General features: G+C 39.2%; 1 protein-coding gene across 12 annotated transcripts in view; it reads right to left on the bottom strand.

Moving 5' to 3' along the window:
- Window positions 1-26,754, bottom strand: part of LOC140629100 (protein WWC3-like) — a 253,207-nt gene that overhangs the window by 25,256 nt on the left and 201,197 nt on the right. For 7 of the 12 annotated variants that reach the window (XM_072818541.1, XM_072818543.1, XM_072818536.1 and 4 more), the window contains 11 exons: window positions 25,057-25,146; window positions 21,338-21,882; window positions 17,367-17,487; window positions 16,525-16,599; window positions 15,679-15,765; window positions 14,647-14,839; window positions 13,180-13,344; window positions 12,654-12,805; window positions 11,072-11,237; window positions 3,539-3,703; window positions 737-829 (listed from right to left, as the gene is read on the bottom strand). In XM_072818541.1, the coding sequence (XP_072674642.1) occupies window positions 737-829; window positions 3,539-3,703; window positions 11,072-11,237; window positions 12,654-12,805; window positions 13,180-13,344; window positions 14,647-14,839; window positions 15,679-15,765; window positions 16,525-16,599; window positions 17,367-17,487; window positions 21,338-21,882; window positions 25,057-25,146 (1,852 nt within the window). Of the gene's footprint in view, window positions 1-736; window positions 830-1,780; window positions 1,822-3,538; window positions 3,729-11,071; window positions 11,238-12,653; window positions 12,806-13,179; window positions 13,345-14,646; window positions 14,840-15,678; window positions 15,766-16,524; window positions 16,600-17,366; window positions 17,488-21,337; window positions 21,883-25,056; window positions 25,147-26,754 lie in introns of those variants that run through there. The other 5 variants (XR_012026979.1, XM_072818535.1, XM_072818538.1 and 2 more) reach the window with 3 other exon arrangements.

Here is a 26,754-nt window from a genome sequence, read left to right as displayed (position 1 = left end):
TGAACTTTATTTGTGACCCCAAAATCAATATTATGACATATTCATTGTCCTGCATGGGTATGTGCAGAGTGGCAATATTTGAGTCATCTGATGCACGTGTTCCTAGCTGAGGTCAAACAAAACAACACTCTACTTTCTTGTTTGAGCTCTCATATTGTAAACAAGTGTTCTTTCATAGTCTATTAATCAAGTCCATGTTTTCATGGTCTTTGTCAGTGGCCTCAGTATTGAAAATGGCCCCAAAGGCATTTTAGTGCAAAAATGCTAACTAATGGAGGGAATGTGCTAGATGACTTTATTCAGGCATAAGGTACAGTGCTGCTGACTGTGAATTCTATGTGAATGAATCAAGAATATAAATTAAATAATTATTCTTTAAACAAAGATACACAATAAGCATGATTATGTATTTATTCATTGTTGAATATGTAACCAGAAGCTTGTAGGAAAGTCTGTTAGCAGAGTCAAACAGTTCAAATATTGTGGCAGCGATATTTTGAAACTTGCTAATTCAATGTTTGTAGTGAACCTAAATACTATAACTAAAAAGAATTCATTGTTCTAATGTTTGGTAACACTATAATATGTTTTCAAAATGTACATTTATGAACTAATAAAGTTAATATTACATTTTTAATCAATATTACCTTAAAAATTATTTAAGATATTAGTTTTTAAGGTTTTTAAAAGTGACTATCAGAGAGACGTATTCTGTATTAGTTTTCATAGCACGTACCTGCTTATAATGAAGAGTCCGTCTTTCCAAGGTATTTCGGACAAAGGGAGACTTCCGGGCCAATGTTGAACTATCACTGTCGCTACGATAAAGCTGTGCCAAAAAGAATGATATTCAGAAGTATTTTCTTAGAAATTCAATATTCATTGGCTTGATGTATTATTAATTGAATTATTTCATTTTTTTTTCTTAGAGATACTCAAATCTCCCTCACTACTGATACTTTTACCAGGTCTTTGGATTTCAGTTAAAAGCCATCCAAGAGTTTCAATTAAAACAAAAATAACAAGAGCCAAATTCAAAATCCAGATTCGTTTTCAATGAATAACATGAAGTTTTCAAGGTGACAGAGTCAACAAAATTTTTGTTCCATCTATCAACACTGACTGGATATTATTTGTGAAGTTCATAAAGCCAACATTGACCTCCCATTCAAATTTTATTTTTTAATGTTTCATGCACTGAGCTAGCCGGGCGCCTGATTTTCCACTTTTTATCAATCATTGTCATTTACCGGTATAAAAATAGCTTTCCAAAAAAAGAGACTTGTTTCCCATACTCAGACAAGCTAATCTCTAACTGCTACTCGCCCAACAAGAGAAAAATTGTGTTTTTTAAAAGAAAAGTAAAAATAAATAAATAAATAAATAAAAAATAAAAAGAAGAAGGGGAGGGGAGAGGAGAGGAGGGAAGGGGAGAGGAGGGGAGGGGAGGGGAGGGAAGGGAAGGATCCTTTGTGGAAGCCAAGATATTATGAATTTCATTTGGTGGCAGATTCTTGCTTCAGGATCAATGTGTATATCTGTGAAAGCCAAAGTTCTTGTCTTCATAGCAAAACACTAGAGAAATGCCAGGGCACAGCAACATCTATGCCTGCCCCCGCCCCTTGCCTCAATCATTTCAAACCCATAGAAACAAAGAAGCCTCTAAAAGCATCACTTGTAAATGCATGCTTTTATGCAGGACACATAACACAGCATAGGAGTTTGAAACTTTTCTTTAGGGAAGTAAAGGATTTCCTTTTTTATCATCCTACCTACTCACCGAACAGAGCTGAGCCCACTCTTTGGTGATTTGGCAACAGTCTAGAATAAGAAAGAGACATAAGGCTAGCCTTTGATCTGCTATCTCCAGCACAAGCTCCCATAGGGCTGTAACCTGGTAAGGTATAAGTGCCCAAGCCACACCCTGTGTGACTCAGGGCAGCCACAATTGGACATATTGCTTCTGTGGGGTCTTGCAAATGGCAGAGAGCAGGCTACCTGGCCCCAACTCCCTACTATTTACTCACCCCCACAGGATAAAGGATTAACCTTGTTCCAAGAAAGATTTGATCCTTGCCCAGCTCCTAGAAAGTGACCTGTAACCCGTGGAATGTCCTGTCTATGTATCACTGTTTGTCTGGGGACCTCTGGCTAGGCCACTTAGTCTCTGCTAACAATGTGATTTATAGCGGGGGCCTAGGCTGTCAGTTTGGCTTCTGGAGGGGCTGGCGACTAAGGTTTCAGCCACGTAGGCAATTAGCTCTGCCTATGTGATCAACCTCCCACAAACCCTGGTTGGCAAACCTCTGTGTATGTGCCCTCTCCCAGCAGTGATAAATAACAAGAGCCATCTCCACAATTCCACTGGAAAAAGAACTGGCAGCTTGTGCCCAGTCTCTCTGAATGCTGCCCTGAAAGCCTTTTCCCTCTGCCGACCCTGGTCTGTGTCCTTTCACTGTAATAAACCACACTGTGAATATAACAGCTTTGGTGAGTTCCATGGGTCCTAGCAAAACACTGAATCTGAGCATGGGCTCAAGGACCCCTGAACCATACTCCCAATGTCTCTTGCACAGGTCTCAGGTTATTTTTCTATAATGACTAAATGTCAGTTTTCCCCAAATGGGGCCAACTCTTTGGCTGTCTCCATCAAAGGCAGGTGCTTTACTTCAATAAGCCCAATTCAGAGGTGGGAAGGGTCATAGTTCTCCTCCATCTGGCCACTGTTGTCATAACCATTTAGCCTTCAAATTCCCTTCTCTTTCCTAATCCATGCTGTCACTGTGACACCACCACTGCTGGCCAACCTCTAACATGTTATCCTACCCTCAAGGACCACAGAGCATTGGGTCTCCCTCTCTACCTTTCTTGGGATTCACAACATCAGAATCATCTAGGGCTTTCATATGCTTTGATGTCCAGGCCCTGCCATGACCAATGACAAATCTTGGGGGTAGAACTGGGGACCAGTATTTTGTGAAGCCCCCAGTTCTCTACCTGCCACCCCCACCCCCAATGCTGATATGACTTCATTGCGAGATATGGCCAAGGCTAAAAACCACCCACTGTCTTCTGTAGTCACCCTCAGGGTGAGAATTTACGTGCTGGGGGATCAGAACCCTGACTCAGTGCACCAAGATTTCTAAGCTGCAGTTTACCTGGGATGCTCCTACAGGTACATTTTAAGAATTCCAACCACTCGGTAGCCTAACTTCACAATCTCAACCCAATTCAGGATAATTCCTGTTCCAACTTGTTAGTCCTTAGACTGATTTAGAAATGATTCGCCTTGCTTGCCAACCATGAATTGGTACACATGCACAGTGAAAATCTGGAGAGAAATGTATTAGAAACTTGAAGAAATCCAGAGTTAGATATGCATGAGTGAGGAGGAGATGAAGTCATAATATTGACTGCATATCCACACACGTAGTGCTCACTTATCTCTGAGAATATATGTCTTTTAACATAAATAATAAAAGACAAAAGAAGCAGGACAATGTTCTAGACAGGTGGTGGCAAAGGAATTTCAACTTACTCTGCAAATATATTGGCTTCGTGCTCCCGGGGAGAAGGTCTGTGAACGGACAACTGGGCTACATCGTACAAAACGTGACCCACAGGCTCTGCGGATAGTGGTCTCCTTTGGAAGACTCACTATTTCTTCTGGGAAGACATCTTCTGTGTTGGTTTCCTTATCAACCTATATATTAGTTAATTTATTTTTTCTATAATAGAAGCAATAAATTAGCATAATCGCCAAACAACTGTCTCCTTGCCATATCCACCTTGAGGTCTTACTGGCATTTTACATTTAATGAGTCTAAAACTGAATTTCTGACATTCTATTCCCAAATTTCCATCATGCAAAAAAATCTTATTTACCTAACCTTGGACTCCTCTCTGTCATACTACATATCTGGATAAAGAGATTCCTGGTGGCTTAATGTTCAAAATTAGGTGTATTTTGACATCTGTCAGCAACCCTTCATCTAAGTCGGCATTATCTACCTGGATTAGAATTAATGCAAAGAGTACTTCATTGGTCCACCTGATTTTATGCCTATCTCCTTCTTCAGTTTTGCAATCATGAAGATCTTGGTAAAACTGAAGTCAGATCATGTTACCCTTAAGCTCAAAGTTACCCACCAGTTTCCTACACCATTCAGAAAAAAGCAAGAATCTTGAGTGAGCCTACATATTCTGGCCCCTATACTCACAATGCTCTCAGCTGTGACAACTCCTCCTGCTCATCTTCTGAACCCATGAAACTTCCTTATAATTCTGTTACCACACTGAGTCTTCAGTCTTTGGGCACATGCTCTTCCCTCTGCTTGAATGCCCTTACCAATACTACAGAATTCTCCTATACAATCTCTAAGCAAAATTTAACTTCTTAGTTATGCCTTTAATATGACCATGTAAAAACCTAAACCTTGAAGAATTTTTAAAGATTAATTTATTTATTCATGAGAGACAAAGAGAGAGAGAGGCAGAGAATAGGTAGAGGGAGAAGCAGGCTCCCCTCAGGGAGCCCGATGTAGGACTCAAACCTGGATTGTGGGATTGCACCCTGAGCCAAAGACAGAGGTTCAACTGCTCAGCCACCCAACTCCCCCCTCCCCAATTACTTTTTATATTATTCTTCATTAGCTTCTCTAAAAATAGTTTTAAAAAGGTAAGTGATGTCTGCAAAATGTTGAACCAGGAAGAGTATGCCCTTATATATAAGGTCACATCCCAAAACAATGGAGCACTGCTGAAACAGACTTATGGGAGCTCTGCAAAACAATTAAGTTCTTCAGTAAAATGAATGGTAATCAAGAAAATATTCAAATGGTAGGAAATTTCATTATATTGCTTAAATGTTCTTGATCTACCCTCCCCCAAGGCAACACATGGAGAAGACTGCAGCATAGTTCCCAATTTTCTCCCTTGAACTGGAGGAAATAGAGTGATCACATTTGAACATTTTAACAATAATCTTTCCTAAAATATTGAACTCTGTTTTGCCTATAGTAATGTGAAAGCAGTATGGTCTATAACACAGTGACAGAAAAGTAACAGAAGCAGCAGGCATCACTAGTGAAAGCTAATGGAAAACTCACACACTGATGTAAATGTATAATAGACCACAAAACCCAAGAAAAAGCTAGAGAAACACTCTTTGGGTAATTGAGCATCCAAAAGGAGCTATATGTATGAAGAAATGAGAAAGCATAAAAAGAGCTTCATTCAACAGATAGAAAAGGAAGAAACATGGAAAGATCATAGGCTTTCACCTCAAGCTGATACCTAGACTCCACAGCATACACAGCTATTCAGTGAAAGATTATGCTACCACAGACTCAATCTGCAAAACTTGGCCATGGAAAAAGTGGCCATTTTTGTCCAAATAAGCAGTTTTCAACAACAAAAAAAATCACAAACCATAGTGAGAAACATGGAAAAGAAATCCATTCAAACAAAGAAAATAAATATTAAACATCCCAGGGGAAGCACAGACATCGGATCTACTAAGCAAAGATTTTTAAACAATTGTATTAGCTATGTGCAAAGAGCAAAATGAAGGGGGGAATGGACAACAAAACTAAGGAAATCAGGAAACAATGAGCAAAATGATAATAAAGAGAGGGAAAAAATAAGCATTCTAAAAGGAAACACCTTCTATAGGTGAAAAGTATGTGGAAAAATTCACATACTTGAAAAAATTCACTAATGTGGAAAAATTCACTAATGGAAAAAAATTCACTAATGAGGAAAAATTCACTAATGAGGTAAAACAATATATCTAAGTAGTTATAAGAAACAATCAGAAAACTTGAAGATAGAACAACTGAAATTTAAAAATCTAGGAAACGGAAAAAAAGACTAAATGTAAGTGAAGAAGGATCATCATGAAAAGAAAAGAGAAGAGGTGAAAAGATTAGTCAAATAAATACAGATGAAACCTTATCAAATTCCAAGAATAAATGGCCATATAAATCCAAGAAGCCTAATGACTCCAAAAAAGATAAAACTCACAATGATCCATATCAAGGCACATTATAATCAAACTGGCCAAATTAAAGAAAGAAGTGAAAGCACTAAGAGAAGTGATATGACACATACAAGGAAACCACATAAAAATATAAAATGATTTCTCAGTAGAAACTTGGAGTCCAAGCAATAAATGTTATATTTGAATTTCTGAAATAAAAAAATACTGTCAATAGAAATTCTATGTCCATTTATCTGGTGATGTTCAATCACCTTTGCATTCCAGTGATAAAACACTCTTAGTCATGGTGTGTAATCCTTTCAAGGTACTGTTAAATTCTTTTTTTTTTTTTTTTGAGATATTTATTTATTTGTTTGACAGAGAGTGACAGTGCACACAAGCAGGGGAGACAGAGAGGGAGAAGCAGGCTTCCAATGGAGCAGGGAGCCCAATCTCATGATCATTGGGATCACGAACCAAGTCAAAGGCAGTTGTTTAACTGGCTGAACCACAAAGACACCCCAAGGTGCTGTTAAATTCTGTTAGGTAGTTTTTGTCAAGGGTTTCTGAATCAGTATCATTCATGATGGTGTGTAGTGTCTGTGTCAGTTTGGAATCATTCCCTTCACTTCAGTTTTTTGGAAAATTTTGATACAACTGGTGTTAAATCTTAAAAATTTTGGTGGAATTCACTGGTGAAACCTTCTGGTCCTGAGTTGTTTGGGTTTTTTGTTTTTGGTTTTGGTTTGTTTTTTTATTTTTTATTTTTTCTGGTTGCAGGTTTCTGAATTTGCCTATATATTTACACCTTATAAGAACTTTATGTTTTGTAAGAGATTAAGTTACCATCTACCATCCTTTCATTACTTGATGAACTCACTTTAGCACTTCTTTTATATCAGGTCTAGTGGTCATGAATTCTCAGCTTGTCTATCTGAGAATGTTTTGATTTCTTCCTTACTTTAGAGGTGATTATTTCTTTTACCCATTTAAAGACTCTAGTCAGTTTTTCTATTCAATTATTATGTTTTGCAATTCCCAATCTTTTGACCCTTTAAAAAATAATTTCTTTTTCTTTAAAGACAGTCCCATTTTGTTCTCAAATCATTTTCTTGACTTTTTTCATTTTACTGTGTAGTTGTCTACTGAAGTAATTTTGTACCTCACAAATATATGTAGGACAGATATTTTCTGCCTGTGAATGGACCATTTTCATCTTTCTTTTGTAGCATTGTGACTTTTTTTGTGGAAATGTAGAGATTTGCATAAATAGTTATGTGTCAGTCTTTGTGGACTGCTTTTATAAAGAGGAAACCTACACAGGAGTGGAAAGGAGAGGAAACCTTGACCTCAGGCTGAGGATAGAAAGAGATAGGAAAAGAAACAGAGGCAAGAGAAACACTGGGGACAAAAGAAATGACAGTAACAATGTGTTATCCTTCTCCCTAGCATACAAAGAGAAGACACTGGCTAAGGGTAATAAACCCTTTTACTGGCGTTCTAATGCTCTTTCCTATCAATTCTGAAGGACTAACACAGTCATGGAAATGCTATTTTGGGACAAACTGGCATCACCCACAGCAAGACCAGGCCCTCCCAAAGAGCATCACTGTGAGTTTGTATTGCATGGGTCCCGAAAGTTGGAGTTTTGAAACCCAGCTGTGCCTGAGATAACAGCACAGGAATATAACACACAGGAATACTGTGCTGTCTGGCAAGCAGATGGCTCAGGCACAGAGAGTGAAGAAAGAGATCTGGTAGAAGCTGGGGACCCAAAAGAGGTAATTATTTACTCTTCTGTGAAGGTTTACTTAAGATTGGTGAATGCAAACTCCCCACTTCAGAGAAAAGTGTGTGGTGCAATGCCATTTTGTCTTTGGCCCAAAAACACTGACAAACTTCTGTGACCAGCAGAGTGCCCACCAGTGGAGTCCACAGCTACTACACCAAGTACCACTGCCCTGTGCTCTGCAGGGGCATCTTTAGTGAGTCGAGTCTACCTAAGAATGAGAACAGCAGGTCTCTCCCCAAGACCAGCACAAAGTCCTTGCACACACCAGGTCTACTGATCATAGAGTGTGCAAAGCTACAACTCTAGGGGAAATAGGATCTAGCATCTTTTAACCAGACCAAAACACACCTAGTTAAACCTGCCACATATTGGATGAAATCCAAACACTCCTTACTGCAGGCAAGCAGAAACCTTGGAGAAGAATAACCTGAGGAAAGGGGCACCCAATACACAACAACAGAGTGCACACTCTGAAACACTTCCTGAAACACCAGGTCCCAGACAGTGTAGGACCTCTTCTTAATATAGTTATTACTCTCAGGAGCAAGACTATAACAATCATACAAAAACCAGTGACCTACACAAAATGACAAGTCAGAGAAATTCATCCCAAGAAAGATCTACTTAGACAGGGATCTAATCAAGGATCTAATCAGAATAGACATAAGCAATATACCTGAACCAGAATTTAATACAACACTCATAAAGATACCAACTGGACTCAAGAAAACTATAGAAAATACCAGATAACCCCTTACTACAGAGATAAATGAACTAAGATCTAGTGAGGCTGAAATAAAAAAATACTATAACCAAGATGTAAACCTGAATGGATGCCTTAACAACAAGGATGGATGAAGGAGAAGAATGAGTAAATATGGAAGATAAAAATCTAAAAAACTATGATGCTGAAAGGAATATGGAAACAAGAATATCAAGCAAAGCGGAAAGAATCAGGGTAATGTCATGTGCTTAATATTTCAAAGTCCATCATGAATGGACAATATTTCTCTGTCCATCATGAATAAATAAATTAATTAATTTAAAAAAAAAAGGGAGATAAACTCGGGCCTGGTTAGTACTTGGATGGGAGACCGCATGGAAATACCAGGTGCTGTAGGCTTGGGATGCCTGCGTGGCTCAGTTGTTAAGCGTCTGCCTTCAGCCAAGGTTGTGATCCTGGAGTCACAGGATTGATGTGAGCCCAAGTCTCACATCAGGCTCCCTTCATGGAGCCTGCTTCTGTCTCTGCCTTTGTCTCTGCCTCTCTCTCTCTGTCTCTCTCATGAATAAATAAATAAAATCTTTATTATTTTTTTTTAAATAAAATCTTTAAAAAAAAAAAAAAAAAAAAAGGAGAGATTAAGAATTACCCAGGCAAAAACTAAAGGAATTAATGTCCACTAAACCAACCCTGGAAAAAACATTAAAGGTGAATGTATGAGTAGGCAAAAAAGACCAAAACCATGGCAATGAGTAGGCAATGTATGAGTAGAATGTATGAGTAGGCAAAAAAGACCAAAACTAGGAAGGACCAGAGAACATCACCAGACACCACCTCTACAGGTAACATGAACTAAATTGCATCTATCAATCATGTAATGAATGTAAATGGATTCAGAATGTAAATGGACTAAATGCTCCTATTAAAAGACACAAGACTTAAAAAATAAGACTCATCATTAGAACCAAAGGCTAGAACTAGAATATTAGAACCAAAGGCTTCTGCAGATGGAAAGTGAGGAGTAGAGAACCATCTATCATGCTAATGGATAGATTAGTCATAATTATAACAGATAAATTAGACTTTAAACCAAAGTCTGAAACAAGAGATGGAGGATACTACATCACAATTAAGGGGTCTATCCATCAAGATCTAAGAAGTAGAGGAAAACACCAAGAGATGGAAAAACATTCCATGCTCATGAATTGCAAGAATAAATATTGTAAAAATGTCTATGTTACCCAGAGCAATTTACATGGTCAGTGCAATCCCTATCAAAATACCATGGACATTTTTCACAGAGCTGCAACAAATAATCCTAAAATGTGTATGGAACCAGAAAAGACCCTGAATAGCTGGAGAAAGTTGAAAAAAAACACCCCAAACCTGGAGGCATCACAATCAGCAAGATAGTATAGTACTAGCACAAAGACTTTGAGAAAAGTTATTATTCTTAGTGTTTTTAAAAATAATGTGAAAGTAAATATTTAACTTTAAAAAAATCTTTGAAGGAATCTGGAACCACAGATGAATTTTGTATGTGAACTATATGTTAGATTTCACTGTCATATTTTTTTAGTAGAATTATATATTGTACTTAAGAAGGAAAATGTGCTTGTTCTTAGAATGCAGAATTGTTTAGGAAGAATGTGTCATATTCTCTAATTAACTCTCAAATGGCTCAGAAAAGAAAGCACATAAGTCCTTGAAAATAAACTATGCTAAGCCTGTCTTTCGAGTGACATATTTTTGTCATTAAATATTTAACTTATGTTTAGAAACAAAGCAGAAAGCTAGTTAAAAGAAAACTCCATATAAATTGTACTTGGAGTAATATCTTCATTTTATTAAGATTTAACTTTTTAAATTTCCATGCAGAAGAATCAGGGTAATGTCATTGTGCTTAATATTTCAAAGTACCCTTTGATTAAACCATGCTTTTGGTAAGATCGTCTTTTCATTGACATGGAACTATTTTTAAACTTAGGTATAGAAGCCTAAGGGAGAAGCCATATATAAAACTCTTTGTACTGTATGCTCCAACTCTACTTCAACTAATATATTCCTTTTATCTGTGTTTTCTACTCACGTATAAAATCCTTCGGGAAAAGGCATGTGTTTACCTCCTTGAGTACTCTATGCTTAAACACTCCTAATACTATTATAACACAGGCACAGGCAGTAATTTTTCTAACATTGGCTATAACAATATCTTTCTAGAAAGGGCTCCTAAAGGAAGAGAAATAAAAGCAAAAATAAACTACTATATCTTTCCCTCAGCTTTCCATGAAATACTGCTGTGGCTATGGCACTCCCCCACCAATCCAATAGCACTATCTATTGTATGTATATCATGCCTTCCCATAGCCACTATCCCGGGAAGTGTCTGCAGAAAAACCACATGGTTCTACTCCTGCATATGAGCTTGTTAGCTTCACTTTGTCCATTTCCTTCACAAATCCTTGCATGTTTCATGTGGGGAATATGGGCACACATGCCACCTTTCAGGAAGTGCCCAGTGTTGCACAGCATAATGTCAGGGGTTTCCATTAATCTCTTGACCTTTTCCACTTACCTTAAGAGGTAGAAGCTGAAGTATTTTGGGGTTGTAGGGATCTGCCTGGCCAGCACATGTGTGTCCATGGAGGTGGCTGACACCAACGCAACAGGACTCTGGGTGTGGGAGGCTGGTCTGGGTGCAGCTGCCAAAGCCGCTATGGGTTGAGTCACCATGCCAACTCCTAAAGGCAGACATTGCAAAAGCCCACAACATATGTGTAAGGTGTCTTTTTGCCCTTTACCTCCTTTTCTCCAACATTTCCTCCCAGCTTCTCCGTCCACCCTGTTTTCTGTTTTTTTATCAGGAATTTTCAAGTAAATTTTACCCATGTGGAGTAGAACAGGTGCTAACAGCTCTCCAGGATTTCATTTTTGTTTTTCATTTTGTGGATCCTTCTGTTTGCTTGTCATCTTGTACATGAAATATTGTGCATAACCTCTGCTGACTTTGGTAAAAACTCCCTGCCAGAACTCTGGTGCCATAACAATAAAATATAGTTTCTTAAAAATTGAAAAAAACAAAATGTGCATCACTTAAAGCTCAGCAACAGAGGCACTCAACAAAACCTCCATGCTTCCAGTGATCAGACAGGTGCTCTTCCTACGGAGAAAAAGGTCATCTGTGTTTTCTAGGGGAGACAATATGACAGAACAAGAGTCTGTCTGTGTTTATCACTGCAGTTGTAGCTGCTGAATATGTCAGAATCTTGTACCATTTCACTTAGCCTCTTCCAGCTTGCCGCCAGTTCCTGAGTACCATAACCCTCTGCCATGCACTTTCCCTCCTTAAAATAAAAGCTATTTGGAAGAAGCAGGAAGCTTTGGAAATAGGACACTCTTTATGGAAAATGTGGAGTAAAGGAGGACCAAAGTACATCCAGAAGGGATCAGACAGAAATACATTCACGGGAGGTGCGTGTCCATCTACTCTATCACACCACTACTGCAGGGCAGTGTCTACAGAGTCAAAGATTCAACAAGCCGCACAGATACAACATGAAGGGACAGAGCATGACTCCCTTAGGTGAAATGCCCAGAACAGGCCAATCCATGGGGACAGCAAGTAGATGAGTAGGGACCAGAGGCCAAGATAAGAGGGTAGGGACACTACTCTCATGAGTATGGGATTTGTTTCTGAGGTGAAAAAAACACCCTGAAATCAACTGTGGTGAAGGTGGCACAACTCTGGGACTCTACCAAAGACCACTGACTTGCCCACCTGAAATGGGTAAACTATATGCAGGGAGATTCTATATGGATAAAGCCCTTTTAAAAAAAACTTAGAGGACCCTTATACCAATCTGGCAGAGCAGAGCCGCTTATAGTCATTCCCACTCTTCAGAGACATTCCACAACAGAAGGAAAAAGTGACAAGCCTGCATGAGGAGCTGGAGGAGAGAGGCCAAGTTATTACCTCTGAAGCAGCACAAAACAGCCTATGAGCATCCTGCCTTCTGGGTGGTCCCAAGTGTGCCCAGCCCGTTCCACAGAGGCGCAGGCGAGAAAAGCCACTTGCACTGCAGTCGTCCAGCACCAGGCTGGGACAGCCCCAGAAAGCACACTCCACATCCCCGATGTGCAGAAGGGCCTTACCCTACCTCTTGGACACAGCCTCAGCCAGCTCCTCCTTCCGCTCCATCTCTAGGATCTCATCCTCCGTGTACTCCAGCTTCACCTGCTCCTCGGCCAGCTCGAGTTCCACAGCCTGCAGCTGGGCTGTGGTTCTGGCCAGCAGCGCCGTCACCATGTCCTGTGGGAGGACAGGGGCATTCCTGAGCTGGAGCTGGCCACCTGCAGCAGCTATCCAGGGGCAAGAAGCACACGCACGCACACCTTGTGCCAGTAGGACATAGCCTGGCCACCTCATGCAGTTCTGGGGGCTCAAATTTTAAAACTGTCATGTGTCACTCCTGATCAATAGCTCATCTGCATTCATTAAAACCACTGTCGTGATACCCATATACCTCAAAACTCCCATTTCCATGCCTTCCCTGGAGCCCTGGAAACCACCTCTTAGCCACCGCTGTGTTCCAACACTAAGTGTGCAGAGGCACTCGGGAGACCTGAAGCCCCAACAGTGGGTGTTGGAGGCAAGAGGGCAGTCACGTTGCACTGTGCACTTACCGTCCTCCCCACGGCAGCTTCTGCAGAGTCTCCGGCAGCATCCAAAGCCCACTTGCTTTCCCTTGCTCTGTGTGGCCCACAGCTACTGAACACCTGCACCGCATACCAGCGTAGCTGCATTTCGCTGGACCTGTCATAGTCGGCCAAGTTGATCTGAGCAATGCCCTGCATGAGTGTTAAAAAAAAAAAAAAAAAAGGGATCCCTGGGTGGTGCAGCGGTTTGGCGCCTGCCTTTGGCCCAGGGCGCGATCCTGGAGACCCAGGATCGAATCCCACATCGGGCTCCCGGTGCATGGAGCCTGCTTCTCCCTCTGCCTCTCTTTCTCTCTCTGTGACTATCATAAATAAATTAAAAAAATTAAAAAAAAAAAGCAGAATAGTCATTAAATGATTTCACCTTAATTTTTCACCAATGGGTACCTTCTAGAACATCAAGTTGCCCTCTAATCTTAAATCAGATGGGCAGAATGTGCCATTGTTATTCAAAAGACTGCAGTAAAATGAAACTAGTAGCAGAAGATCTTAATGAGGGAAGCTCTGTGACTGTTGGTTCTGCCCAGGAGAAAAGTGCCAGAAGGGGAATCAGCAGAGAATGGATAACCTGCAATGACAGGGGCAGGTTTAGGGTCTGCCAAGTGAGGAGGTGCGCATTCACTCACAGCTTTCTGCAATGAGATGGCTGGCTGAACTCCACAATCTAACTCTGCTACTGAGGAGTGAGACCAAGGGAGAAAACTCTACCCTCATCCTGGCTGTGCAGTGGGGGCTGGACAGAGCATCATTGGGTGCACTGAACACAAGCTGCTCCTCATGCTCTTAATTCTAGGGGTACCACATAAAATACAAGACAGCCAGCTAAATGTGAATTTCAAATAAAGAACATTTTTTTTTAAGTGTAAATCTGTCCCAAATATTGCATGGGACATCCTAATAGGTAATTTGAAATTCGAATTCAACTAACCATCTTATATTCGCCAAACCTGGCAACCCTACTCAGTTTCATCAACTGAAAATGGGGGTAATATACATATTTTGCAAGTATTAGTTGAGATAATATATTTAAAGTAGAATACAGGAAGATCATTGGTTTTATCATTCACTTCTCTACTTCCAGCTACAAAGATTGGTTAATGTTATGACAATTTATGAGCAACATACCAAAGGAAAAAAAGAAGAAGGGTAGAGAGATGGGGAAAGGAATGAGGGACAGAGATAAAGATTGAAAGAAAAGATAGAGACAGGTATAAAGAGAAAAAAAGGAGTTCAAACAAAAGAATTAAAGAGAGAAAGCAGACAAAAGATGGTGAGAAAAGAAAAAAATAATTGACAAAGAAAGACCAGAAGACGGGAGGGAGAGAGACTAAGAGAGACTGAACACAAAGAAAGAAAAGAGGGAGAAGGGAAGGAGAGTACTAAAAAAAATGCGGAAGATCTGGTGGGGTTATCCGGGAGGGGGTGGGGGCATACCAGCAGTTCTTCCTGCAGCTGGTGATTCACAGAGCATACATATAACTGAAGTGACTTCAACATCAACATGCTTGAATGTACTGGGATTCTGAAAATTTCATTAAATATCAGAGGAGCCTGATTTTCCAGAGCCTTAGAGCAGTAAGTGTTCGGTGTGCCAGAAGTGACTGGTGGGAAATAGACACGTATTTGTCTGGAACCAGAAAAAGGAAGGAAAAATTAGGGAAAAAATGCTTATTGACAGATCTGTGTGATTAAGTACACAAATTTAATGAATATATACCCATTTCCCTATTTAGATGCCCATGGACAGAATTTTAAAGTCTTTTTGAAAAGGTCAGTTTCTTAACTAAGAGTAAGCCCAAAGAATTTATATGTCCCTGGAGATGAGGAGGCAAAGGCTTAAAAGTTACTAGTTACTTTAGAAGGAGTCAGAGATCCTGCTTCCATCTGCTTTTTTGGGAAGCCACCTGCACTGACCATCCCGCAGCTCCTTGGCTCCCTCTGCAAGCTCTGCCTGCCTTGCCTCAAAGACTGTGCAAGAGCAGTCTGGAGTTCTTGCCCTGTCCACCGTCAGCCCCCCACAACCAAAGAGAAGATGGGTGAACGCTGCAAAGTAAACCATCAGGATCTCAAGGTGAGATCTCCATTACTTACAACCAGGTTGTTCCCAAGGTGCCACTGTATCACTGAGGCCCAAGAGCAGGATGGACGTTTTAACTCAAAACACTTCTGCTTAGCATCACTAAAGCACATAACCAGGCTGGGTCTGTGAACTTCGTCTGTCTCAAATAATAACTAGACTCTTTTTAAAAGTCACAATCCTTTCTATTTCAGAATTTACCTGGTATTTCATTATGAATAAACTTTGGAACTCATTCAGGTTCCAAAAACTGTCTTTTCCTTACGCAAACCACTGAGTAGAATAGGTGAGTGAGCAGTGCTACATGGAAGCAGCCCAGGATTTGCCATCATTGACTGGGGGTGTTCCCCGGGTACCCAAAGGAAAACACATCAGACAAGGAAGCTTACATTTTATAATCTTCCTCTCTGACCAGTTCAGCAAAGTTCTTTAGTTGGAGCACATTCACAAGAAGATATTTGCTGGTACTGTCGAGCCTAGAGAACAAAATGGCAGTTTGCAGACTACACACACCATAGTGGAAGCGTCCTTGTCATTGACCTATAGCAGTGGCAATCAACTGAGGGTGCCCTTGCACCCTGCATGCCCTGGACACATGCAATGTCTGGAGGCATTTCTACTGTCATGACTGGTTGCTGAGCAGAGGTTATCTGTTATTAGCAACTACTAAGTGGGCACCGGGGATGTTGTTCAACATTCTCTAGTACACAGGTCAGCCCCCACAGTGAAGAAGGAGCCAGGCCAAGATGGCAATGGTGCCACCTCTGAGAAAGACTTGATGAGAATGATAGGAATTGAGCAAAACAAAGTTATAGGGATGTAAGCATCCTGGCAGGTCTGAACACAACTGGTTACTGCTTTCACTGAAACCCAAAAAGCTTTTTGTGGCAGGCCTGATTTCTCTGGGCATAAGAGGAAAGGCTTCTTGTTCTGTGCTGTGGTAGACACAAGTAACTCCAGGAGGAATGGGGTATCTTCCCAGGGACTTTCATGGCCCCCACTTATGGCTCTGGGACCCCCGGCATCATGAGGTGACAGCTCTGCTTCTTGCGGGAAGACCGCTGTCTTCCAACACTGAGGGTCACAGCTGGGAGCAGCACTGGTCCAGGCCCGGAGCAGCACCCAGACCATGATGATCCCTGCATCTCTCCCGCCCTGTAAGTGGGAGTCCCTAGTTGGATCCTGATGTACAGATTATCTCTAGGAGCAACAGGGAAGGACTCTCCTATACTCACAAAAATCCAACGTGGATTTGGGGCCCTTCATTACCACAAATGTCTCCATGTGCAGATTCTTCAGTATCTTCACTCCTGAACAAACCAGACAGTCACCAGGGTTATTCCACAGGGAACCGGTCACTGTAGCTTTAGTAGAAGCTCTCTCATGTTAGGGGTGCTTCTTACGGAGAAGGGCTTTCTTAAGTTACAGCATAAGTAAATAGTTTATATGACTGAAAGGACACAGCAGGCTCCCAACATACCTCAGTGGGGATCTGCCTACAAAGTGCTCTTGTTTTTGAGGAAATAACCTGGGATACCTTTCAAAATCAAAATCACATGGGCAAGATTCCAAACTAATTTTAAGCCATCTGCACTAAGTCAAATGTCTGACAAGACACCTGGAAGGAAACAATGACATCAAACATACCAAATTAAGATAAAGCCCAGAATCCCAAAAGTGTTTTGTTGCTACACATTCCTCCAGTTTATGAAAGAAGAGAAGGAGGAAGAACCTCATTTCTAGTGAATGCTTTTTCTAGAAAGGCGGGTCTCTCTTGTACACTGGCTCTCCTTCATCAGGTCTCATGGGCTTAGGCCTTCAACTGACCACAGCGAGACAGGAGGAAGTCATCCTCGAACCACAGGAGGAGGGCCAAACTCCAGATGCCACAGAAGCCAGAGGACTTTCTTTCTTGAGTTGCTAAGGTCCGACCTACCAGAGTTGAGAGAAGCCAGGAAAAGATTCTAGCCTTGGAGACACACACAAAGCTTCAATATTCAGAAGTCCCATATTCAGGATGCATACATTTTGTGTAACACTGTGGGAAGTTGGCTTAGGAGGAAGATGAGCTTCTAACCTTTTAGTTGTAGTCTCAAATACCCCACTATTGCTCGCTAGCGAAATATCCGACAGGCATGCAGATACTCGACGCACTCTCCTCTCCAACCTTTTGGCACTGTCTTCTTGAAGAGTTACTGCTATAAACAAGAGACACACCTGGGGTCAGGAGATGACAGCACAGGAGACCAGGGACCATGATGACAAGAAATCAATACATGTTAGAAGCATATACTGTTACTAAGTGTCCCAGAGACATGCCATTATATATACATATATCTTATATGTTTAAATGTGCTGCACTTTTTTAAAATTTTAATTAAGAAAGTGCATAAGCAGGGATGGGCAGAAAGAAAGGGAGAAAGGGAATCAAAGCTGCTTCTTGCTGAGTATACAGCCTGACACTGGGCTGCAACTCTGAGATCACAACTCTGAGATCATGACTTGAGCTGAAATCGATAGTCAGAGGCTAACCACCTGAGCATCTAGGCATTCCATCGTACTCAATATCTTTAACTACTGAAAACTGGATGTTTCTTTAAAAGCTATAAGCTGTGTGGAACATCCTTAACAAGCACACAGAATATAATATGATGGTGGAAAGCCCATTCCCACTTTTAGAAGGCATTTCTGAAAGACCCAGAAAGAAGTATTACCCCAAATTATGATAGAAATTATATTCTATAGCTCACAAAGGAAGTATCTATGGGACTCAAACTTTGCCTTCTAACTGCATCATTTTTCCACAGTAGCTCTGGGGCCAGAACTGCTGTTTTGTAGTTAGAATGTTTTCTCTTTAAGTTTCACATCTACTATATAAGGGGCAAAGATAAACACTGAAACTTTTCCTTTCAGTAATTCAACTGTTGTTTTACTCCTTTACTCATGTTCTGGTTCTTTTTAACCAAAATAACAAAAATAATAAGTAAAGGAAAATAATCTTCCTATGATAAACATGATGAGGTACATACATTTTATAGAGATGTATGCTTAATTATAAAACAGAATTGAGGGATGCTTGGGTGGTTCAGTGGTTGACTATCTGCCTTTGGCTCAGGACATGAACCTGGGGTCTCAGGATGGAGTAGCACATTGGGTAGGCTCCATGGAGCCTGCATCTCCCTCTGTCTGTGTCTCTGCCTCTCTCTGTGTGTCTCTTGTGAATAAATAAATAAAAACTTTTTAAATTAAAAAGAAAGAAAACAGAATTGAAATACTAAGTAATCTCAAAAGTGAGCATCACTGATACTATAAAAGCTCTGGTCAAAAATGCTTGTCTCTCTGCTACCTTTGTGTTTTTTATTATAAAAGCTCCATAAATTGCAAACAACATCTCTGCAACATAAAGGAACAGAAATGGCTAAGTTTACCAATGACCACTCCTCTCTCCTATCAAATTTTTATTCACAAGAATTACATCCAAACATGTTAAATAAAATTGTTGGGACTGTATGGCTTCTGGCCTGAGGATCTCAACTGCAGGCAAAACTTGACCACTCAAATGTCTAAAATGCCAATCCTGCAATACTATTAACTCCTTTCAACTCAGGGACAGAAATTAGTCCCATTTTGGGTGGCCAGAGATATAACTCCCAATGTGTAGATCACAGTCCTGAAGCTCTGCTCATCACCACTGCTACAGAAAGGGACCCCAAAGCCCAGGCTCTAAATTATAGACAGAACTCTGGAGTTTGCTACATGGATCTCCAGCAAACAAACTGCTCATAATTTTCATTCCTAGACTTGACACTTACAACATGGCTCTCGTGTTACTTTAGGATATGAGAAAAAAGCACAAGGCAGATCCCAGCCAATAGTTTTCAGTCTTCAGAGCAACAAGATTGATTATGGGAAGCAATGTCAATAAAGTAAGAAATCTCCCAAACATTCATTTTGCAAGATCTCTGATCTTTCTATCATTAAAGACAGAAAGAAACTGAGATATCATGAATAGCAACATTGCTTTACCAAAGAGAAAAAAAAATACAATGAGAATTACATTGTGGGCATATCTGCCAGGTGGCATATTAAAATACTAAAACCATTAAAGTCTGGAAAAAAACACAGAAAGGAGTAAATAGGTCAAGCTTTTATAAAAATCATACCCAAGTTTATGTAGCCATAAACATTAATGTGAAATAATAACAGTAACTGCTAAGGTACATTAAAGTACAATTGTAGGATATGTCTTTCTTGACCACACTCCTCCCATCTTAAAACCACTGACTTATTGCACAGCCTGATCAACAAGGTGAAGGAGAATTCTAAGATCACTTACAGTGAACAATTCTGTCCAGCTGCATAAGGAAAAGCATACACACAAAGCACTGAGAAACTGCAGAATTTAAGCTAATTTGAATACAGTATGAGTGTAATGAAAATTTAATAGATGACCAAAGTCCTAATTTTTATAGATTTAGATTAGCAAATACCAATGGCAAGTCAAACTAGAAAATGATGTGAAATCATCCCATATTTGGTTTCTAAAATCCCAGGAAGATAAAACTAGTTAAAAATGTAAAAAATGTTAAAGCTTACAGTCTATTTCCCCACTCCCCTACCCAACCTTCAGCACCGTCTGATTGATTTAAAACACAATGGACGAAATTATGTCTAGAGCTTACCTTGTAGATTTAGACAACTTCAAGTTTTACCTTACTAAAATTTTACCTTGACTTCAAAGCTAGATTGTACTATTCCCTAGAGACTAGAAAGAGACTAGAAAAGTTGGAGAGAACTTCGTGACTTTGAGAGTGTCCTATATGAAGGGTGGGATAACACAAAGACTACTAAGATCTTTCCAAAATTTATGAAGGTACATGGCTTCAGGTTTCAGATTTCCACAGGTCCAGAGAAGCAGGAAGTCGCCTTGTGTTCATACCTAAAGCTTGTTATCAAATCCACTCCTCTGGCTATACCCTCCTCCGTTCATTCATTGAATTAATTATTGAGTTTGTAAGGACCAAAGTTCAGATACTGTCATTCAAGTTTCCACCAACAAGGGGCAGTACCTTAGCACAGGCAAATAACTCTCTTTTACCAAGTCAGAACCATTACAAAGTTGGCCAACAAATGGAAAGGGAAAAAAAAGAAATTAGGATCAGAAATTAAGACAGTTCTCTATTTCCCATCCTCTCTTTCCCCTGGCGCCAAAAGGACCTAAATCTTTCACTGGATTTCAGTACAATTAGATTGATATTCCTGTATGTCAGCCTTTGGAGGAACATTGGCATGGGGGACAAAAGAGATTAATGTTAGGAATGAATGAAAATGGAAAAATGAATCTTTGCATAAAAAATAAAGTGCATGAAATGAACATGTACAAATGAATTACAAAACAGCATAACTGTGCATACTGGAATTATGTATAAGGAAAATCCAAATATGGAGAGAGAACAAAATAACGGACATGCCAAATAACCAAGGGACCATCTCAGAACATAACTTTGTTCTCTGATTAAATACATAAATACTAGCAAGCACTGCTATGGTATATGTAAATCATCAATAAAATTGTAGTGAATTTAAGGAATCATAAAGATCAACCTAGCTGAATGGCAATGAAGCAAAGACATGCTCAAAAATACACAGTTGGAAGTTAATTAGGCAGGGATTTAAAAAGCAGCAGAAAAAGTGATTTGACAGAAAGACTGTTTACTACCACATATTTTAAAATTACGCTATTGTGTGATTTCCCACTTGATAGAATTTAATCTTTGAAAACTCTAAGGAGAAACGATAAAGAGATGAAATCAAACCAACAAAGGAATAAAATTTCTGCTGTGCTACAAGAAGACACTGTGCATGTGCAGGTCTTAGAAAGCATAAAGCAGATTTCCATCTGGATGCACACCGTTGAAGAATTATGTTCTTCTTACCCCTCCTTTTTTTTTTTTTTTTTAACAAGTAAGCACATCCTGGAAGACTACTTTGGGTGAAACCCTCCTTTTCCCAGGATTGAGGAAACCCACAGGACTTCTTGATACTTACTTGCAGCCGTGGGAGCGGTGGTCACTTGGGGTACCCTCTCACGAGGTCCTTCCCCATCCCTGGTGAACCCGTGTGGCTGAAGGGGTGCTTTGCCCAGCAAGTCTTCATCCCCCAAAACAAAGTCCTGAGCCCGCAGTCTGACCTTGAAAGTGTCCCCCAGTTGGGCCAATGGCGAGTCGCAGGAGGCTGGGAGGAAATGCATGTCCAAGGGTGAACTCGGGAGGGACAGCGAGGACAGGGAGGAGCGCGAGGACAGAGATGCCAAGGATTGCAATGTGTCCAGAGAGCACCTCTGCTTGTGGAAGCACAAGGGCACTGGAGAATCTAAGAAGGGGGCATCTCCTCCCAGGGAGTTGAAGGGGATTAGATCAAAGCGCAGCAGCTGGCCACACTCAGCATCGGGCTTGTTGTACTGTGGGAGACTGTAGATGTTGGTGAAGCTGACTGAGCTCAAAGACCCGTGGCTGGAAGCCAGTGAGCCCCGGCTGGAGGCCAGGGATCTCCGAATACTCCCCGAAGACACAGTCAGGGTGCTGGCAGACAGGCTGAAACGAGACATACCTCTCCTGTGATAACATGGCACGCTGACTGATGGTGACTACATTTATCGCAGTAACCTCTGAATAAGGCACAGAATCATCAAATCACTATGCTGTATACTATAACATTATGTCAACTATCCTAAAAATAATAAAAATAAAATAAAATAAAATAAAATAAAATAATAAAATACATAAAATACATAAATAAAATTAAATTAAAAATTAAATAAAATAGGAGCAGCCCGGGTGGCTCAGCAGTTTAACACCACCTCTGGCCCAGGGCATGATCCTGGAGACCTGGAATCGAGTCCCACATCAGGCTCCTTGCATGGAGACTGCTTCTCCCTCTGCCTGTGTCTCTGCCTCTCTCTCTCTCTCTCTCTGTGTCTCTCTCATGAATAAATAAAATCTTTTTAAATAAAATAAAGTAAGATAAGATAAGATAAAATAAAATAAAATAATAAAATAAAATAAAATAAAATAAAATAAAATAAAATAAAATAAAATCTGCCAACTGAAAAAGAAGTAAAAAGAATAGAAAAGAAGCCTGAAGACCTGTGCTTGAACCTTACTATTCACTGAACAGACCACCAATTGGTCTATTCCAGATGCAACAAAATCCTGCCTTATTAGCTGGAGATATCTTTAACCATGTATAATAATTTATAAGATACTATTTTAATATTTGCGTTTTTCCCCAACATATTTTAAGGACATTCAATTAATAAGATAGTTTAGAAACCAGGAAATGATACTTGTTTCTTAAAGTGAATAATTCCTTTGATAATCTCTAAGAACACATTCGTTGGTTGGTCTGTGAGTAACTAGATTTGTATTCTCTGATGAATACACAAACTATACAAACTTACACATAAAAATGTTATCATTGTGATTTTCCTCTATCTTCGACATTTCTCATTCTCTATTTTACAGACTTTGAAGGGGAAGCAATAAATGTTTTTTTCTTAATTTATTTAAGATTATGAAACTGTTTCTCATGCTAACCTGATCCTACTCTTATTTTCCTCTAGTAAATTCTGTAATCATCAGTTAGCATTAACATCACCTATAAATATCTGATGCAATTCATTAATACTATTATTAGATTACAAATCAAACATCATGCTCTAAATCTCAGTAAAAGATCCTAATAATTTAGATGTAAAAGAAAAGTATAAGGAATTTGGTAAATCCACAATCCAGAACAAATTCTTTTTTTCTTTTTCTTTTTCTCTTTTCTTTTCTTTTCTTTTCTCTTTTCTTTTCTTTTCTTTTCTTTTCTTTTCTTTTCTTTTCTTTTCTTTTCTTTTCTTTTCTTTTCTTTTCTTTTCTTTTCTTTCTTCCCCCCCTCCCCTCCCCTCTCCTCTTTTCTTTTCTTTAGAAAGAAACTACCCGCCAATGTATAGCTCTACCCCACAATGTATAGCTCAAGCTATATGTATAGCTCAAGCTCAAGATCCCAACATCGAGAGCTGTACACAGAGTAATCTCTCCTTAAAATGAGGAAATTCAGGTTTGAAAACATTAAGTGAATGCCTATAGCCTTCTACTGGGTATTTGAAGATAACAAACTCTCCTGCACCTTGTCAAGGCACACCGTTTTCAATTAAATAACTTATTTGATGAGCTAGTCTTTCACAGACTGACAGACTTCTTTGTACATTACTTTTATAGTAGGTAGTCACTGCTACTGTAAGTATGCAGTGCATACTTAAGTAAAAACTGCACCTGAAAAATTCTTGTAACTTAATATACCACATGTGACAGAATGTCACTTCACATTCCCAAAATAGTAGCTTCCCTCTGAGGTATTCCATGGCAATGTTGTTTACTTTTGCTCCCATTTTTGAGGACACTGGTCAGACCATACACCCCTATAAGATGACAAGTAGAGAATAAGTAAACAACCCTGTGAGTTATTAGGAAATGGATTCTCTAAGCTCAAGTCTTATGATACTATATCCTAACCTGACAGCTTGAGAAATCCTTGTGTCACAGGACTCAGCTAAACCATTCTCATATCTCTGACCTGGTAACTACAAAATAATGATATTTGTTGTTTTAAGCTGATAAATTAGCTATTTTCTTAAAAAAGAAAATGCAGTTGATCAAAAACTACTAATTATAATGAAATCAAATGGGCTCTGAATCCTAGCTATGAAGACTAATCATCTTATGTTTAAACTTAGATTTTTTTTCTATAATAGATATTATCATAAACATTTTTTTTAATTTTTAATTATTTATGATAGTCACACAGAGAGAGAGAGAGAGGCGCAGAGACACAGGCAGAGGGAGAAGCAGGCTCCATGCACCGGGAGCCCGACGTGGGATTCGATCCCGGGTCTCCAGGATCGCGCCCTGGGCCAAAGGCAGGCGCCAAACCGCTGCGCCACCCAGGGATCCCTATCATAAACATTTTTAAAATAGTAGGTTACATTACTTATGTGATATAACAAAATACCCCAGAGTTTATAAATAAATAAATCCATCAAACCATATTGTGCTTTATAGACCTATTAATGTCCTATCCTGGTACCAAAATATACTAATTACTAATAAAATGCTGAATGGTATCTCTAAACTATTTCAAAATTAAAAAATGAAAAATATTTCATTATTAATCAATGCCTTTTAATAAACATGAAAAAATTAGGGATGTTACTAAATTGGGAAAAGAGAAGCCAACCTTTCCCTGGTGCTACCTAATTCCAGAGAAGACCAATTCCCCTTACTGCCATAAAAAACACACTATTTTTACTGATTGCTTTAAATTACTTTGACTTTTGGGTCTGTGACACAAAAAATGACATGTTTAGCACATAGTACGTCTTTAGTTTTATCAACCATTAAAATCAATAACTCGAGAATATTTCTGCTGAAGCTGAAATTCTGACTCAAACATGTACTAGCTAAGGACAGTTAGCCATTATTATTATTATTATTAACCTCTGGAAATCTTATTATTTCAGCAGTGCCTACCTCTTGGCATTTCTTTAATTATATACTAACAATTTGTCCTAAAAATGTAATGTATCTACTTTGCCATTTTGTGCTTTTATTCTTCGGTTTCCAAGTTATGGTAGAATCAACTCTATAGTAAAGGGAATTATAAATTTCAGACTTGTCTTTATAACACCATAATTAAATATGGGTCTATATTTTAAAATAATCTACCTTTTTAACTGAGACTGGAGATAGGACGTTAAGCGGGTAGCCTCCTCCAGCTGCATAAGTAGACAATTTTTTTTCCCCTGAAGTAGAATCCTGTAAAAAACAGTCCAGTGACAGATTTCAAAGGTAACATATTATCCCATAGCAAGAAATTCTCCCCAACTGATTCAGATTTGAATTACTATCAATTCTAAAGGAATGTATAGGTCATAAACTCTGAGATACTAGAGACTGTTTATGTCTTGAGACTATATCCCTATTATCCTAAACAGTGATGTCTGATGTACTATATAAATTGGTTGGGTGGGTGAATGATTGAAATAAATGGATAAACAAACAAGCAGATGGATTTGTGATTGGATGAAGGAATGGAAGATGACTGTGTAGACAGATAGGTAGACAGAGACATTGATGGGAATGTAGAAGATGAGTCCAACGGAGAACAAATAGAAATCTACTAAGATTCCCTGCAGCAAATCTGATTTTCTCATCCTTGGCTTTTGTCTAGGCAAAAGTAAATGCAATTCTGATAACAATATTCAACAGAATTAAAAAACACACAATCAAATAAGATAAAATGGCAACTAAGCCTCTCTCTAGGGAATGAACTTGGAGGTGATTTTTTTTTAATTTTTTTAAATTTTTTTTTAATTTATGATAGTCACAGAGAGAGAGAGGCAGAGACACAGGCAGAGGGAGAAGCAGGCTCCATGCACCGGGAGCCCGACGTGGGACTCGATCCCGGGTCTCCAGGATCGCGCCCTGGGCCAAAGGCAGGCGCCAAACCGCTGTGCCACCCAGGGATCCCGGAGGTGATTTTTTTCTTTCTGTTTTTTTCACTTTATAATTCTCTAGAATGACATTTTTTACCCACTATAGAAAATGCATTACCTAGAGTCCACCACATATAGGTCAATAAGTAAATTGCTGAATGGCATAGAATGAATGATTATTTTTGCCTTTATAATAAAACACATACAATTCAAAATGATGGCATTTTTAATGTGACCAGTGGAAGAATCTTTAAAACAGTAGCTTACTGTAGAAAATAAAAATAAAATAATAAAATAATAAAATAAATAAATACATAAATAAATAGATAGATAATAAAACAGTAGCTTACTCCATTCCAAAGAGAGGAAACCAGAAGGATGTGAACTTGTAGGAGTCAAAGCTTCAAAAAGTTTTGGCTATTACTGTATGCAAACTAATATACACCAATTTAGAAAATGGAAGACCTACCCCTGAGAATTACTTTAAAAGCTTAAACAATAAACATAAACTCTATCACCTCTCTATTTCTCTTGGTTGCAAACAGAATTGCAAAATGTTTCCATGTAGAACTCCTTTAGTCTCTAATGAAACACATTACTGAGTTATAAAAATTAGGCATGGAAGACCATCAGTACTTTCTGACTACTAAAATACCTTTTTAATAAGAGCCAGTACATGACCAATTTTAAATTTGAATAGCATATATTAAAACAGTGGTTTTCAAAATCTGATCCAAGGGACCACACTTGGATCCTGGAGATCATTTCAGGCAAGTAGTACCAAGGCTCATTTTCTGAACAACCTAACAGCTCACTGTTTTTCTGTAAGTCAGCCATTAAATACAAAACTGCAAAACAATACCACTTTTCTTAGTTTGCTTTTTAGAAAACACTTATTTTTCATGATACTCAGTTCCTTATGTTTAAC

Source organism: Canis lupus, chromosome Y, assembly GCF_048164855.1.
Source record: "Canis lupus baileyi chromosome Y, mCanLup2.hap1, whole genome shotgun sequence".
Taxonomy (NCBI): domain Eukaryota; kingdom Metazoa; phylum Chordata; class Mammalia; order Carnivora; family Canidae; genus Canis; species Canis lupus.
The sequence above is the reverse complement of the archived record's forward strand: the minus strand, read 5'-3'. Positions and strand labels throughout refer to the sequence as shown.